Raw genomic sequence first — 17,168 nt, 5'->3', positions numbered from 1 at the left:
TTCTCCAAACGTATCTTCCTAGATTAAAACCATGTGTCATTTTGATGAAGAATGTCAAACCTGTATGTTTTACATAACAATTTACATACCTAATAGCAATTGGCACTGATTGCAAGAGAACACTCGCAGCCATTATAAACTTATATAACTACGAATGATTACAATGTTTGTCTGAAAACTGGCTGCTTGAAATAGAAGTAAAATTAATGTACTATGAACAGCTTTGTTGCATTATGCATTGGTTCAGATTAAATCAAGGCCGAGGCAGGGCTCTTGATAGCTTTGAAATAGTGCAAGGTTCAATGAGGCTTTTCGAACGTGTTGTGTCAAAGAGCCTTTTCTTTTTTTTTTTTTTTTTTTAACTTTAATTTTATTCTTCATTTCCTTTACTGAGGAATTACTTGAAGTTCAATTTTCCTCTCTTGTGAAAGAATCAAATCTGTAGCAGGCCCATTCCATGGTATTTAGTACAAATGAACAGGGTTGCTAGCAATTTGGCATAGATGTTTTAACAGCGTAAACATATGCATGCCCTGCAAAGAGAAATTTGTTTTTAAAAATGTATGTTTGCAACATCACACAGGCAAGTTAGGGGACTAAGTGGACACGTGACTCAATTCCTCTGTGAAGGAGTATCTTCCTTCCCTTTGATCTGTTGTATCACTGCTGCCTCAAGGGTGAAATATTGATTTTCCTGCTTCACCACGTGTTAGTGAAATATGCTGTGAGCTTTTAATATAGTGCTGCCATCAGACATTCTATTAAGAAGGTAATCATATATTAAAGTGGCTGTTATTTATTGATTATGGAGAGTTCTAATACGAAGGAAGCATTATATATTACCATTTAACCAATGGCTTCTTTCTAAGGGTCCAACAAGACCAACTCCCATTCTGAAATCCCACACTTTTCGCAAGAAGGCTGTAACTTAACTTCCCTTGGTCTGCTGGTGGCAACAGGACTGAAAACTGTGTTGTCCTTTATCCTAAAATTAGAACCATTTCTGTATTTGTGACTGTTCCTTAAGAAGTATTTTAAATGGTACTAATATACCCTGTTGTTGAATACCCTTTGGCAAATTGTTTCTTAAGAACTTAGCTATTTGGGGTGCGTTAGTTATTTTTTTTTTCTCTTTCTCGTTAAAAACAAAAAAAAATGTTTTAATTGACATTTCTTGGAGATATGTTAATGCAATGCTTATCTAAATACTTATTGTCCCTCTAACAGTTAACCTTTGGACTATGTTTCAAGCTGCTCAAAAACTGGGAGGATATGAAACAGTAAGTGTTTAAGCAACTTAAATAATTTTGCAATCTAACTCCCCTCACCCCCACCCTGCTTTGACCAAAATGGAGAAAATGCAAAAGCAAACCATCATTGACTGCCTTTTCAAATGGCTCTACACTTTTGGGGTTTTATTGGGCCGCTTTTGGAAACTGCCCCAATTAGTTCCAGGTTTGGCAAAATTGTAAACTTGTCGTAAAAACTACCAGTGGAAAACATATGTAACTCTCCCCTGTCAGGGAAATTAGTTGGGTCTGTAATTTTTTCCCATGTTGAGAAAGGGCTATTATTGTACAACAAGCCAAGATTGCATGAAAGAAATTTCCCTTGGCAACATACCTGACATCTGTTCATGTCTAATATGGGAAATGTATTAAAGGCTTTCAAAAGTAATCAGTATTGGCCATTAAGGAATAGAATGCAGCAGAATCCTCTCATTCTAGGGCAAAGAAGCTTTATTAGACAAGGGTCAGTGCCGCATAAACAGGAAGTTATCAAACTTACTCAGAACAGACTCTGACACTCTTTATCAGCTAATTCTAACTGACAGGAACGGGTTATTTTTAGCTCACAGGAAAATTTGATGGCCACGGATTTTTACAGCATGTATTTGAACCAATAAAATGTTAGAGCAACAAACAGATTAAAATCTCGAAGAGAAGAAAGCACGGCACTAATGTAGCACACAGACGACATCTGTAATAAAATCAGTTGACATAGGAAGATGTCGTCATTGGAAATATTTTCTCCTTCACACAGTGATCAGATTGGAGTTGTGCAGTTTCTTCTGCAGTTAAATAAGAAATTATTTTTTCCTTTCCTTATGAAGTAATGTGCGGTATCTCTGTATCGTAGTAAAGTGACAGTAAGAGACACAAAGTCAAGAAAATGAAATTCATTTTAGTGCTAAATAGAGTAACTAGTGTTTCTTGCCAGATTATAGCATATTGTTCCCCAAACTAATATAATGGTTTGATGTCAGATGCTTGGGATGGGAAAGGATGGCAAGTGTTATGTGATTCAGATAATCTGGTATTTACCAGATTATGGTATTTACCATAGAGGTATCTACTGTGAATTCTGACTAAAAATTCCTTGCTGTGAGTCTATATGCATGTAAAATGTTTATGTAATATATGAGCTATACATACATATTTGTAAGGAAATCTAATACTCACATGAACTACATATAAAAGGTGCACTTCATACACATGAATTTGATTAAAATTTTTTTTTATCTAGTGCTCTATGTAAAAATAAATAATGTAATTTTTCACTTGGTTGGATCTGTTGATAGGGCAGGGTGATTGACCTTTTCCACACTGTGGCTCATAGTTTGGCAAAATCTCGACCTAATTATAGCTTTGGTGCATGTGAAAAAGATGATAACTTATTCAGGGTTAGTCTCATAAATTTAGGAGTTAACCCCCTAGCCTAGACTTTTAAGTCTAACCTTTAATGTTCAGAATAGGAATACACATTTTTATGAACAGTGACTGCAGATAGTTATGTGATATTACACAATATTATGAAATGCCTTTTTTAAACCCAGGAATTTTTTTGTTATTCACTGATAGGGTGAGTACCAGCAAATTTCACAGCAGTTTTCCCTGCTTTTGTATCTTTTGCATCTTCACAAAGATTTTTTTCTTTTAACATGTAACAAGCAAGGTGGTGTAGAAAATACCAAAGAAACTTCTGATGGGTTTCAGGGCATTTGCAGTACTCTTTGAACAAACAGTGATTATTCTCCTGTTGAATGAATGAATGGCCACACAATCAGCAGATCACCTCACCACACACTTACTGAGTGTCTTACGTGTATAAGGCATTGTGTCAGGCACTCTGGGAGATGTGGAAGTATCTAGGCCCGCAGTTCCAGTCGCTTGCCATCCAGGAGAGTCAGCAATTATAAGACAACGTGGAAAAAGATCAGTGGCCTGTTTGGATAAAGTAGTTCCTCACTGACACATGAGGAAGAAAGACTTAAGGCTCTGATACCCACTGAGCAGAATTTTGGAGAATGGATGGAATTTAGACATGAAAGGTCATGGCCTTCCAGAAGAGAAAATCAAATGGAGAGACAGACTATGCAGGTGGAATAAAGTTGGGTATAGACAGTTTGAGTAACTTACAGTGACTGGGAGAATGGTATATTAGTTTGACCAGGAAGAAGGAAATCCAGAGAGAAGGATGGAGCCAAGAGGGGAAGGCCCTTGGATGCTAGGTGGCCAGGGGTGGGGCTTTGGGGGGGTCATGAAGATTGATAACCAGTCTTCAAGTGTACGTTGTGTGACTTATTCTGCCTTCACTGTGTTGTGTGGAAGTGGAGTGAGGTGCAGAGGGGCTGGGCTTTGGGGATGTGGAAGACCAGACTGGCATCTGCTTTCCATCTGGTTATGTGCTTCACGTCTCTTCAGCCAAGCCACACAGAGGACTAGTGACCTTTAGGGTTGCCCTTTTCTTCTTTCCCTCTCCACTGACCCTTCAACTCCTTCATCAGATCCCTGCCATGCTTCACAGTGCAACACATTTTCCCTCTCATCTCAGGCAGAGACTACATAGCTATCTTACTAAAAAATCTCCTTCTGGGGCCATAAACTGAATGAAGCCAACTGGTGGGATTTTTCCTTCCTTCCTTCCTTCCTCCCTCCCTCCCTTCCCTTTTAAAAAAATTCCTCATATTACCTGTTGGCCCTGTAGGCATTGAAGTTTGTCACTCTTATTCTACTTTTAAGCTTTTGAACCTTCGAAGTACAGAAAACATTTTTCTCTAGTATGTTTTGACTAATAAACCTGTGCGATGTTCAGTGAGGATTCAGTTTTGAAGTCAGTCCAGGGGATGTATGAATAATATCCAAAGTCTGAGTTGTCATCACAGTGTTACGAGAGGATAGTTATCTGTGAGATTATCTGATAACAGAAGCAAGTGTAGACTTGTCACTTAGAGCTCAAAAGAGATCTTAGAACTTTCTAGATCAGTGGTTCCCAAAGGCTACTCAAGAACTGGGGCTCAGATTTTCAGTGGGGAACTTTATAAATAGTTGTCTAGTCCTCTGAGATATTAATTTTGGGGTGGGGCCTGGGCCTGAGAATTTGAGAATCCTTTAAAAAAAGAAAAACTGCCTAGATTGTTAATTCAAAGCTAATGGTAACAATGATTATTAACACTTACTTCTTGACCCTCACGACTCCTACTTTCAAAATGTGGCCCCCATCTAAGTCAAGTACAAAGATTAGAATGTTGTCTTCATGCTGTTGCTAAATTAACATGATGAACATGCCAGAATATTAGCATTTTCTTGACTCCAAAGCAACATAATGTTTCCAACAAGTATTTTTCCATTTGGTAAAGTGGCAATCTAACTTGGGACTTGATAAGCTACTGTCATTTTGAAGGAGGAAAAGTGTAGCCCCCCAAATTTTTATTTTTTGCAAATTGGCCTTTGTGCTGAAAAAGATCCTTGCCCTGCTACAAATATGGAAACTGAGGCACAAGGAGAGGAAATGAGTTGAATGAGGACATTATGGCACTCTTCAGATTCTGAATTGCTGAGAATTTTGTGCAGTTATCCCAACCTTCGTAGCATCACTGGAAGGCAAGAGGTTTATAAATGATCATTCTTCGTGCCTTCCATTCCCAGCAGTCTCTAATGTATCTAAAATGCTTTCTGTGTATTTGGGGTGATGTTTGGAAAAAGGATCCAGTAATCTGTCTGCCTTCATCAGGAGTATCTTTCAGTCATTTCTTTGTACTTAATATGAACCTTATCAGATATACTAACTACTAACTGAGGTTTTCTGATTGTCCAGAAAAAATGTGTGACCTTAGGAGACGGGTCAGGAAGTCTGGATGATGTAAATACTCAGTAATAGTAAAAAAAAAAAAAATTGCAAGTTTAAAAATTGTAGATGTACTTCTGCTGTTAACTTGCGATTGGATAAAGACACCTCTCTGGAATTCCTTCTGGTTATAAAAAGAGCCCATCTTAATTGGCTTGTTTTTGTTTGTGGTTATAAACTATTCCAAACCTTCTGGTTTGAATTGAGGATTATGGATTATTTCACTTTAGTCCTTCATAACCCCAAATTGAATTAAAAAAAAAGAAAGAGCAGAAGTTCTATTTTAAGCCTTTATAGCATTCGACTAATAGTGATACTCAGTTCCCTTGGCCTCCCCTGCCTTTGCTAGAAATGTATATTGTGTCTCTGCATCCCTAGGTTTAGAGATCATAAATGCTTTGAATGGATATGATTCCCTAAAAAACAATATCCTGGCATTTTGATTGGTTGGCAATGAGTATCCTTCTTTTACAGTCATATATCCAACTTCTCCTTCCAAACATTTCAGAGTATGGGTCACCTACAGTGGAAGAGACAGAACTGAATGAGGTCGGCTGGTGAGCGAAGACACTTCAGTGTCTGGTGAAGCAATTACAGCGTGCAGAGTAGCTTGGGGTATTACCAGGATGTGTGTTGAGGGTGGTTTGCTAAAGTGATTTCCATTTGGCTAAACATTTGATAGCGAGCCAGAGGCAGTACATGGAGAGAGGTAGAGTAGGGAAATGGGTCTCGAGTAAATCTTACCCTAGAGGCAGAGGACCATGCAAGTGGTGCCTTCTAAGAATGTCGGGTTGCTGCCCTGCCTCTCTCCATGGGTGAGATGAGGTCGTGACTTTCCCAATTGGAAGAAGTCATTTGTCTTCTTGCTGGAAAGATCAGGCTTTGACATCAGATTCTGGTTTTGACATCATTTCAAGATCCTCTGAATCTAACCCTAGTTCTCTGGACAGACAAAGCCTCTTGCTTAATTCAAAATTCTTGAGGCCAAAGATGATGTCATGCAGCTTTGAAAGGCTCCAGTTCCTGGAGTACTACCAGGAAAAAAAAGTCATCTTCCTTGAATTCAGTCCGTCCTCAAGGTGTCCTGAGAAAAAGGCTGTTTCTCAAAGCAGCCTGGGTAACAGTGCTAGCAGGCAAACTCTTCTTTCTACTTCATACGTCCTACATGTTCTTAAGCTGTGGAAGCACTAATATCCTAAAAGATTTGACTGCTGTTTCCTCACTAGGTCACAAAAATACCGAAACGATTTCATCCTCGCAACCTCAAAGGTAGAAAAATCAAGGCTCCAAGACTGTTCTTGGATTAAAATAATTTTCCAATTTTAACTGACAGGATATTTTCAGCAAATAAAATTATGGGAGGGACAGATTCCTTTCCCACTCACTGGGCCCATTTTCTTGGCAGGGATTGGCATTGGTGAGAGTTAGTTTCAGGCTATCTTTAAAATACCACCTGAATTCTAAAGAGCAGTTTGAAAACCACTATACAGTCGGCCCTCCATACCTTCTGGTTCCACATCCACAGATTCAACCAACCGCAGATCGAAAATATTAGGGAATAAAATGCCAGGAAACTCCAAAAAAGCAAAACTTGAATTTGCTGGGCACTGGTAACTATTTGTATAGAATTTACATTGTATTCGGCATTATAAGTAATCCAGAAAATGATTTAAAGTTTACAGAAGGACGTGCATACATTATATGCAGATTTGAGCATCTGAATTTTGGTGTCTGTCAGGGTCCTTGGATACAGAGGGGTGACTGTATTTATAAAGCAGTGAAAACTTTATGGACATGAGAGGTGTAGAGTGCTTTTCAGAGTTTCTTGGGTCTTACTCACACTAGGGAAAGAAGTAACTATCAAGTGCCTTCAAAGTAAGGCTAAGTCTCAAATGCACCTAGAATGATTTACTTGGGTGTGGTCTGCTCAGCTCAGTTTTTCATCTTGCTTCATGGTTAATTGTAGGGGTTATAATTCCTGCTCAGTTGTGAACCCTGGAAAGCAGGAACATTTCTTTCCTCTCACACGATGCCTCCATCCTACCCATTCTACCTCTGTGCCTCTGGACCTGGCACAGCACCCTCAAATGGTGAGCAGTAGAGGACAGGCTGATGTCATCTCAGTGAGGGCCTTAAAGGGGTGACAGGGTAAGCACAATCCAAGAGAGACAACTGCTTGGAGAGAGCCAGAGTTTCTTGTATCTTTAAAAACCCTAACATAATAGGTCAGGTTGAAACATGAACATGACCTGGAGACCTGAGACTTAATGAGAGAGTTGATTAAACTAGCCTTGCGGCTAGATCAGCCTTCCTAGCTGAATGAGGCTGGGGGCCAGACACCAGGAGGCAGACACTGGTTCTGCCCTGGATGGGTTTTTTAGAGCTTCCACACATCTGGAGAGGACACTGGACAGCAGAATAAAAACTGTAAGCAAATGCCACGCAGGCACAAGGAAAGCAGGTCAGTACGGAAGGCAGGTGTACACAGGCAGGAGCACGATGCCCAGGAGTGTCCCAGGGGGACGGCTCGGGTCCTTCCCGCTCCCTGTGTAGGGCTCGGAGACCCACTGTGGGCTGGACAATGGGAGGAAATAGACATTTCTTGCTGTAGAGCCCATGGTCAGCGTTTGAATGAAAAGCGCATCTGGGCACAAGAAGTGGAGATGTGTACCCAGGAGAACTGTGTGCTTAAGAGCATTTAGCTGTTGGAAAGAGCACATTTTATGACTTTCCTGTGGAAAGAAAATATCTCAAAATGGCCTGATTCATCCAGGCTGACTGGTGGAAGTTCAGTAAACAGAGAGACCACTTCCTTAAAGGCCCAGCCCTTGTGTTCACTCCAGATGAACCCTGAATGTAAAAAACTGTACTTAAACACCAGAACCTGCTAGCAGGGGTGCTAACACAGACCCCTAGCCAGCTGCACATGGCTTATTAACACAGACTGGTGATTGATGCTGGCTTCCTGCTGCCGCAATTTCAATTCTAGTGTTTTTTTTTTTCCTTTTGATAATTCTTTCTTTCTTTATTCTTAAAGAAGCTTTGTCATTTCTGTGACAGACAGGTGTTTTAACAGGGCATTCCCTGGTCTGGATGATAGTGAGGGGGGAACATGGCCAGTTTCCACACATTAAGTATCCCTCTCAGCAGTCATCACTTGCTCATTATATTTTTCACAACCCATATTACTTTGTTTATCTGTTTGATCACTTGTTTATTTTTGGTGTCTGCGACTAGGATGCATCTGTCTTGGGTGTTGTGTTTTCACTGTTGTGTCCCAGCTGCCAGGACAGTATCCAACAAATAGGAGATGCTTACTAAGTGTTTGGTGAGTGAATTGATGAGTGAATGGATGGATTTTGCCCTGACTGGGACTTATCTGTGATGCAGTACTGAACCTCTGTTTTAACTAGAGAGAAAAGTGGGCAGGGTGGAAGGAACCACAGTTTTGATGGATATTTTAAGAGTACAATCTCAGAGCACTGTTGACTCAGCCCACTCCCTCAGATTCTTGCTGACCCCTTAGCTATGCTATTTCTGTACTAGTGAGAGACCTATAGCTCTAAACAGAGAAGCTCTGAGTCCCACAGTCCTCTGCCTCCTTTGAAACAAAAGGCCCCAGAGTTCTGTATAATTCCCCTACTCCAAGTATGAGCTATTCATCAAGTCATTCTGATATAGAATGGAGACTGCTTTGATGTAGTGGAAAAAAGTCTGCTCTTGGGACACTATAAGACATCGGTATGAGTCCTGGCATTTCCCCTCTGCTGCTCTGTGTCCTTAGACAAGTTGTGCAGCCTCTCTGAGTCTTGCTTCCTTTGTGAATGAGATTCCTGTAATCTGCCTCACAGGCTGATGGGAGGATTAAATGATACCATGGATGCAAAAACTCTTTATAAAATATGAAATACAGTACACACAAGAGATACAAGGATGACAAGAGTGATGGTTTCTTCCTGAAGTGACTGTGGAAACGTAGGCTGTTTTCTGGCCCTGCTTGGCTCTCTAGGGCCCACATACCTCATCTGGAGGAAGGGAATGTAGAGGTTTATTTCAAGGGGTCTCAATATTCCAAGGGCTTTGGGGAGTAACGTAGATACTTGGAAGGGGATCCTATTCCTTCTGTGACACACAGGCCTAGAATAAGTTAGCCTGAAACTATTATTTAAAAGGTTGGAGGGAGATTGTAATTAAATATAAAATAATTACCAAAATATGTATTTTGAGTGTTTTAAGAGCGGCTTGAAAACATTTATTATAATCTAAACCAAGCTGCACATAAAGGATTTTATTTTTACTTACACCTGCTAGTAGATATAAGAGGTGGTTCTGTCTAGTGAGAACTATTGAAACAAATTGGTTCAAGAATGCTTCGTGGGAAACTGAACAATGCAGAACTCACACTGTCTCAAGGTCCTCCTTGGGCCTGTTGAGAAGGCTTTATGGAAATGAATTAGGGCTTCTTTTTATTTGAAATGGAAAGGGTACCATTTACACTGTAATATTTAACCACCCTCCTACTCCTGAGATTACAATTACAGAGCCCCTGTTTGCAAGTTGAGATTTTTTTTCATGCATTGCTGCCCTTAGCCCCTAAGTGAACTCCACGGGCAGCTCTGCGGGTGTTTTTCAAAAGGAACCTCCTGTTCTGATTGTTTAAATGCCACTGGCACCTCTGCCACGCCCTGCCCCCTGCACATTCCAATAGCTGAGTTTTCCTGGAGCCCTGTTTAGAAACATTCACAAGGACCTCAGAATTTAGCTCTGTCTTCCCAGTTTCAAGGAAATGCTAGATTGCTCAGATGTAGTAAATGACGTGGTTTTCCCAAATTAATCATTTGCCAGATCATGCATCTGTTATTTTGTAAAATCTTAATTTATGTACAAAAATAAAATTAAAGAAAAAAAATAAAACAAGACCATAGTATGCCTTTTGGTATACTGCAAGCTGTTTGCTTTTATTCACCCAACTCAGTAAAACACAAAGCTTGCATTTTAACTTTGGAATATGTTAATTTTCATAGGATTTGATCGATATTCCACTTTCCTGACCTAAGCAAATAAAAATAAACAGCTTGCGACATAGACAGTTTCAGATTCTGGTTTTGTTTTGGTGGTTAGAGGAGCTGGCATAAAAATGTAGCCTAAGATGATGATACATTTCATGACCAGTTTGATCACTTTAATTTGTGTAGTAATTTTTTTATTTTTAAAGTAGGCAACACATCATAGTTCAAAAATCAGAAGATACAAAAAAGCATGCTTTGTGAAAACTGTCTGTACTTGTGTACTCAGCCACCCATTACCGAATCCCTCAAGTAACCAATGTTAATTCTGATTCATTTAAACAGAGGGACTAAGATACATTTTAGCTGAAATCTTATTTTGATGCTGTATCACATGACATAAAGGAACAGTGTATAAGGGCGAATAACTACATGAACATCCAGGGAGCTGCCTTACATAAAAATGCACTGAGGGTGACAAATATAGAGCTCAAAGCAGAATTCCATTTTTACTGTAAAGAAAAGTGCTGAAAGTGAGATCTTACTGTAAGCCCACAAGTCTCCCCATATACTCATTTGGACTTCTCTGTATCTGGGTTTCCAGAACAGACTGTTCTCTTCTGACTGTTGCATATGTATTGAATCCTGGCACTGCGAATCTCTCATGATGCAAGACTGAATTTCCCGTTGCCGTTTTTTCAGATAACAGCCCGCCGTCAATGGAAACATATTTATGATGAATTAGGTGGTAATCCTGGGAGCACCAGCGCCGCCACTTGTACCCGCAGACATTATGAAAGGTAAGAAAGCCTCTCCTGGAAAGTCCTTAATTAAAAGTGTGTTAGTTGGAAGTTAATTGGTCAAGGAGATAAGACCTTTCAGGAAACAAAAAATAACCCTCTGATATTTTACTTTGCGTACTGCATTGTGATTTTTAGGGAACATGGCTTTCTCTGGTTACAGGGGCTAAAACTGGATAATACTTTCTTCCCCCGCAAGCAAAGATTACTCAGTGTGTTCTCTGTACTCTGTGGGTTCATTTACTATGAGAACTTTTAGTTTCTGGAAGACATAGGTCTGCAGTGTTCCTGGGAGGTTGCCATGTAACTCTATTGACAATGAAATGTATTAACGTTGAATATATTAATATTGAAAAGTAAGCACTTCTTTAATAAGAAAATTGGCCCCAGATAAGACCCGTTGTTTTTCCCATCTTGGTTTTTCCCTTCTATGCTTTTGACCCAGAAAATCCTTTCTTGCCATGCTTGAGGGGGTTTGGTTTTCTAACAATTTCAGCTTCTCTCAGAAAGGTGATGATAATGCAAACAAGAAGTAACGCCAAATTAGCCTATTATGAAGGTTGTAGCCACAGGACTGTTTCCCCTTTGCCTTAGGACTGTGTTACCCACAACACTGAAGACCAGTTAGCATAAATTCGCGCATCATCCTTGCTCTGCGCTTCGAGCCTGCGCCTCATTTGTTTGGGTCAAACCGACTTCCTTATCACTGGCATTCCCTGTGGAAGCGTGGACTGATTCAGCTTCCTGGTTTCAAATTCAGAGTTCGTGAGATCCAAGTAGAGGTGTCTGTGTGCGTTTAATAATGGCCATCGATGGAGTAAGGTCAAAACATAGTCAGCAGAGCAAACAGGCCAGTCAGCTTGCTTGTTTAAAAAATAAAACTCAAGTGCTAAATATGAGGGCTGTTCTTCGCATAGTCAGTTATCATTCCAACTTCAACCCAGCTGCCTCACGCCCATCTCTGGATCATACAAATGCATCTTCAGATAATGTCATGTGACACATCAACTCATAGTCTTATGAGTCCAATTATATTTTTATCTGTATTGCATTTAACACAGAGCCTCTTTTAGGGCAGCCATTCAGTGAAACTTAGAATGTTTTTATAGGTATAATCATAGTCAATTGAGTTGGGTTTAGTACCCCATGAAAAATTCCCACAAAGTATCCCCAAGAGATTGCCTTACTTGACAGTGTTATAATCCAGAATGATTTTTAAAAAATTGATAATAGGAATTCAAATGATTACTCTTCATAGCACTGTTTGCAGTGTAGTGCATGGATCTTTTTTAATGTGAGTGTATTTCTCCTGGCATTTAATACAGAAGCCTGCACACTCACTGTACATAACAGGTACACCACTGACGTTCTTGTACAAAAAGGCACTGGTGTCTCGGGTGAGTGTTCTGTAAACAGTGTCTGAGGTAACACAGTTAACTTATTTCGGCTTAGGAGCCAAGGCTGTAATGAAAACATTTTCATTAGAAGCAGTCTCTACTTTCAAATAGTTTTCATCATAATAGTGAACCTCACTTAGTTCCATGTGCAAATGTCCCCAACATGTGAACCATCACACTTGAAGGACCAGAGAGCAATTAAAACCTGGAAAAGGAGTGTATCTCAGCTGTGAACTAGCTCACCTAGTTAGAGTGAAAAATGAACCAAACATACTACAAAGCATCACATGGGTGAAAAACAGATATGGTTTGGGATGGAAAAAGGATTGGACTTAATAGTAGCATGTACATGTGTGTGTGTGTTTGGCTGTGTGTTTACTCAAGCAGTTATGTGGATAAAAATAGCCTCAACCCTAAATGAAATGCCAAGATATGTTCTTTTGAAGGTTGTGTACTTCTGTTTCATGATTAAACTCTTACTGGAGTAGCAGAATCCCAAATGCCTTCAGTCAGTCAAATTGGAAAATTCTAATAGACATACCTCGAACTTGATCAATTAAAAAACATTATTGAAGAATTTTAAATAATTACTCTTCTCTCCTCATCCTTGGGAGCAGACTGATATTTCATAAAGGTTTGGTCTTCTGCTGGAATGAATTTTTTGAAAAGCTGTATCAATTATTCTTCCAAATCTATAATTTGTTTGGTCAGTATATCAGACAGGCGGGATCCAGGAAGGAAAATAAAATCCACAGTAGGGATTCAACAAAGAGAATTTATTACAGAGAATTGCTTAAACAAGTGCTGGGTGAAGTGGTGCATTAATAGGGAGGTGATAACTGTAGGTTCCCCGGGGCTGAGGGAAGAGAGAAAAGAGGCTGGGCACTCACCGCCCGGAAGTTCGCAGGCGTCACCGAGCTGGGTCCAGACCCTCCCAGGGAGCGTGCCCAGCCAGTGCAGAGCAGGAGCGGTGCGGAGCTGGGTGCAGACTGAGGAGGCCATGCTCTAAAGTGGTGCTGGGCTGCAGAGGAAATGCACTGAAACTTTTCTGGGACCGTTGAAAGAAGCTAGGGGCTGGAAGCAACTGCTGCTGCTAAGTGATTGTTGGCTTGGCCGTGAAATGAACAGCAAGCAAAATAGAAGGCGGTCCCTTCTCCCTTCCCCGGGCCTGCTGGGGCCCCACTGGTAGAACCCCAATAGGAAGACAGCTGGCAAAAGAGACAGGTCATTTGCAGAGTCCCAGGCCCAGCATCCCCTGACGGAGCACAGAAGAGTGGGTTTGGAGTTGAGAGACAATGGTCAGCGGCCAAGTGGGACCCCCAACATAGAAATCCCTGCACAGAACCCAAAACCAAGGTTAGAGCACAGCTGTTCCAGGGCCATCAGCGAGGTCCTTCACCTGTTCTCGGCATTTCCTTTTGCCATCTAAGTCCCTATGGCATTGTTGTGGTCAGATACCAGGGGTGTCATGAATAATCAGTCATTTCTAATAGTTAACTACCGAAATTTGCAGATGATTGATTTTTTTCTTTTAAATCAGACTGTTTACCATAATGCCAGTCTCGCTCATTTGAACCATGCTCTCACAGGAGTCACCCTACCCCTGTGTGCTGTGGTGGGGACAGAAGTCTGGGAAGTACTGCCCTCAGTGTCTTCCTCCTCTTTGATGGTTCTATCAAAGAAGGCAAGGGCACACGCAGACCTGTCCAGGGACTGGAAACTCTTATGGTCAAAGAAGGGGCTGGCGCTCTCAGCTAAAACAGTGTTTAGTGGCTATGGCAGATTTCATTCATTCTTGCTAGTTAACAGGCGGTGCTAACACCATCCGAACAAAGATAATTAGCTTGGTGAAGGGCCATTGTTTTCATGAAGGTTCAAGGAGATGTAAAGGGTCAGGATTTTGTGAGCAGATGTCTAGTCTGGAGATGCCATTAGCAGTGTTTTAAGCCTTCTAAGCTAGATGAGGATGACTGCAGTTCTGCCTCTGCTGCCGGTTCATCCCGTCTCTCATTCTCACCCTAATGTAGAGACTTGAGTCCTTTTCTTACCTCCCTACCACCCGCTTTGCTTTCCTAGAAGACGACGAAGCAGTGAGTGATCTACTGCGCATTATCCACTGATTTATTTTTCATGCAGTGTGGTTCATGTTTCCAGTAACTGTTTGCATTTTCCAATGAGAAAAAAGTAGTTCGGTTCCTCAGTAAATGTTACTTGTATATTAGTTGGGTACTTTTGGTTTATTAATGAGTGTAATAATGAAAGTGCGGGTTGTTGAAAAGAATCAATAGGTGTTTTTATTTAAGGCAGAGCAGAAACGGTACAATGCCCATGAATGCATCATTGTCGCTGAAGCCTCGACTCGCCCAAACTTGCCTCTGATTGGTTTAAGTCAAATCAGTCCAAGCACTTCATAAAAATGTCTTTGTCAGCCTGGTTTTACTTCCAAACCTATTCATCTCTGTCAGTTTTTAATATTAGCACCAGGCTCCTGGCCACAGCCCATTAGTACTGTACTTAATTGCTCATGTTACAGGTGATCACCAATATAAAAAGCATTCATGTTTCCCTGTTGCTATGTAGATGTCTCAAAGTCAGCAGAGCTTATGAAGTGTGGTTATTCTAGACAGTTCTTGTCCAGGATTTATAGGTACATTTACTGGAGATTATAATGCAAAGAAAAAAGACCACCTCCCCCTGAGCAGGACACTTCTAAGTGGAACATTTTCTTTCTTGTCTAGCTCTGCATTTAAGATGCCCCAAATCGCTTTCTATTATCAGTAAAGGAACAAGAAGGGAAAGGTTACTTTAATGGATTCTCTTAGCTTGATTTTCTGGAATAGTAATTCACTTTAAAGACTTTGTTTTCACATGCAGATTTGTTTTCTTGTTTTCTTTTTTTAATGTTTTTTAAGCACATGCAAAGGGGAAAAATCTTTACACAGAGTACCAGATTACTGGTTTTAATTTTCCTGAATAAATTACACGGTCTGTTTCTGTGGAACACATGAAGTTGTTACCAGGGATTTAAAAAGGAGCATTAAGGCAAAAGTACTTTATAATGTGCTTTTCTGAGTATTTAGAAAATCAGACTCATAAACAAATGTGTATTTGTTTGTGGGAGAAATGAACAGTTAGGCTTCATCTTCTTGCATACTTAATGCCCAATTTCAAATTCTAACCTTTTGCTTTTCCCATAAGCATTCCTAGGGCAAGACTGTCATGCCACAGGGCTGAGGCAGCTTCCTTTGCAGTGACTTGGGGTGAGCTGTGCGTAAGCCAGACACATTTGGTCAGAACCCGAGTGACAGTCAGCTGGAGCTTCGACCTTTTTTTCTCTGAAGGTGGAAGGCAGGCAGTGGGAGGTTTGTGTTTTGAGTAAGATAAGTATGCGCTTTAAGGTAAATGCCAAAAATAGACCAGGTTCTAAGGAACTCAGCTAATCATATTGCGGGCAAAAGCCAAGGGAAAGTAAGGCGAGTTATGGTTCTGTTCACGTCCAGGACAAGGGCTGGTGTCTTCTTGCTCGTTTTGACACCCTGGAAGTTAATCAGCACGCAGTTCAGAGGCCACAGGCAAGGTCTCAGCAGCACAGACTTGAGGGTCCGTCTGCAGTCACCCAGTGAGGTTTCCCAGCCCATCTGTGTTCTGTGAACAGAGCAGCCACGAACGAGCACTGATACGCTTATGCAGCAGTTGGCCAGAAAAATTTTTTGTCACTTGAATAGGATTTTAAAAATTGGGGCTTGTATTTTGTTTGTCTTTTAAATTTTTTCATTTTTCTGGTAATTCACTTTTATGGTATTTTACAGAAGTATCAGTCAGTAACAGACAGGAGATTTAGGAAGCTAGACCCTCTCACCCAGTCAGTGGAGAAAGACTGCTCCACACCAGTGGTCACAAACTCAGATATCATCAGGGGCAGGTAGCACAGGTAAGCGCAGGCGACGGGGCTGGGAAACTGGCGCACACAGCCCGGCCAGGGGCACCTAGGACACGTTCCATGTTTTGGAGATAATTTTTACGTGAAATCACCTGACTTAGAAATACTGGCTCCAGTACTTCTGAAAATATTTTAAGTAAGCTAAACTAAACATGCCCTGGGCAAGATGTAGCCTACAGGCTGCGGTGCTGGGTGAGGACTGAATTATCTCTGGCACTGGGCTTGGAAGCGCACAGAAGAGGCGCCACTGAAGGCACCCTCCATCTCTGCACTCTTCCTCCTGCTGAGCCAGACCCCTGTGGCGTCCCACTGATGCTCCCTAAGCCTCCTGGGGCCGACTGATTCTGCGCACTCCCTTTTCTCAGTGACAGGCCTCTGTACACTTGGCAAAGCTCCTCTGTCACTTCAGGTCTTCCTATTCCATTCATCCAAGCCTCAGAGCACAGTTTATGGACTTTCACCAGCATGGCCTGCATCCTGTAGATGCCTCCCTCTTGTGTCCTTCAGAGGACCCAGAGCTACTCCAGATGTGGCATGCGGTACTTCTTGGGATGTGGGCAGTGTCAGTCTATCAGCATAGCCTAGGACTACATTTGAAATGAGTAAGGAAGCCCTCTCCTAGTGGCCAGTGTCTTTTTCTTGGATCGGATAAATTTGCCATTTAATTGACTGCCTGTTTCCTTTGCTGTTGCCCTCAACTCCTACCAGCTCATTAGAACTGTGACCCCTGGCTTATCTAACTTATCATAGGATACAACTCATAGTCCATACATACGTGAAAGAGAGTTAAATATTTAAGGCTATAAAAAAAACCTTAGGTAAGTAAGTAAGTTATAGATACAAATAGTAAGTTCAACAGGGATCAAAGAAAGAGGAGAGAGATTTCCAAGTAGCACAA

General features: G+C 41.1%; 1 protein-coding gene across 2 annotated transcripts in view; it reads left to right on the top strand.

The window, feature by feature from the left end:
• ARID5B (AT-rich interaction domain 5B) overlaps positions 1-17,168 on the top strand; it is a 206,240-nt gene that overhangs the window by 169,976 nt on the left and 19,096 nt on the right. For both annotated transcript variants that reach the window (XM_006209104.4, XM_006209105.4), the window contains 2 exons: positions 1,228-1,280; positions 10,836-10,933. In XM_006209104.4, the coding sequence (XP_006209166.1) occupies positions 1,228-1,280; positions 10,836-10,933 (151 nt within the window). The remainder of the gene's footprint in view (positions 1-1,227; positions 1,281-10,835; positions 10,934-17,168) is intronic.

Source organism: Vicugna pacos, chromosome 11, assembly GCF_048564905.1.
Source record: "Vicugna pacos chromosome 11, VicPac4, whole genome shotgun sequence".
NCBI lineage: Eukaryota > Metazoa > Chordata > Mammalia > Artiodactyla > Camelidae > Vicugna > Vicugna pacos.
Note: the sequence above shows the minus strand (reverse complement) of the source record. Positions and strands in the feature narration are given on the sequence as shown.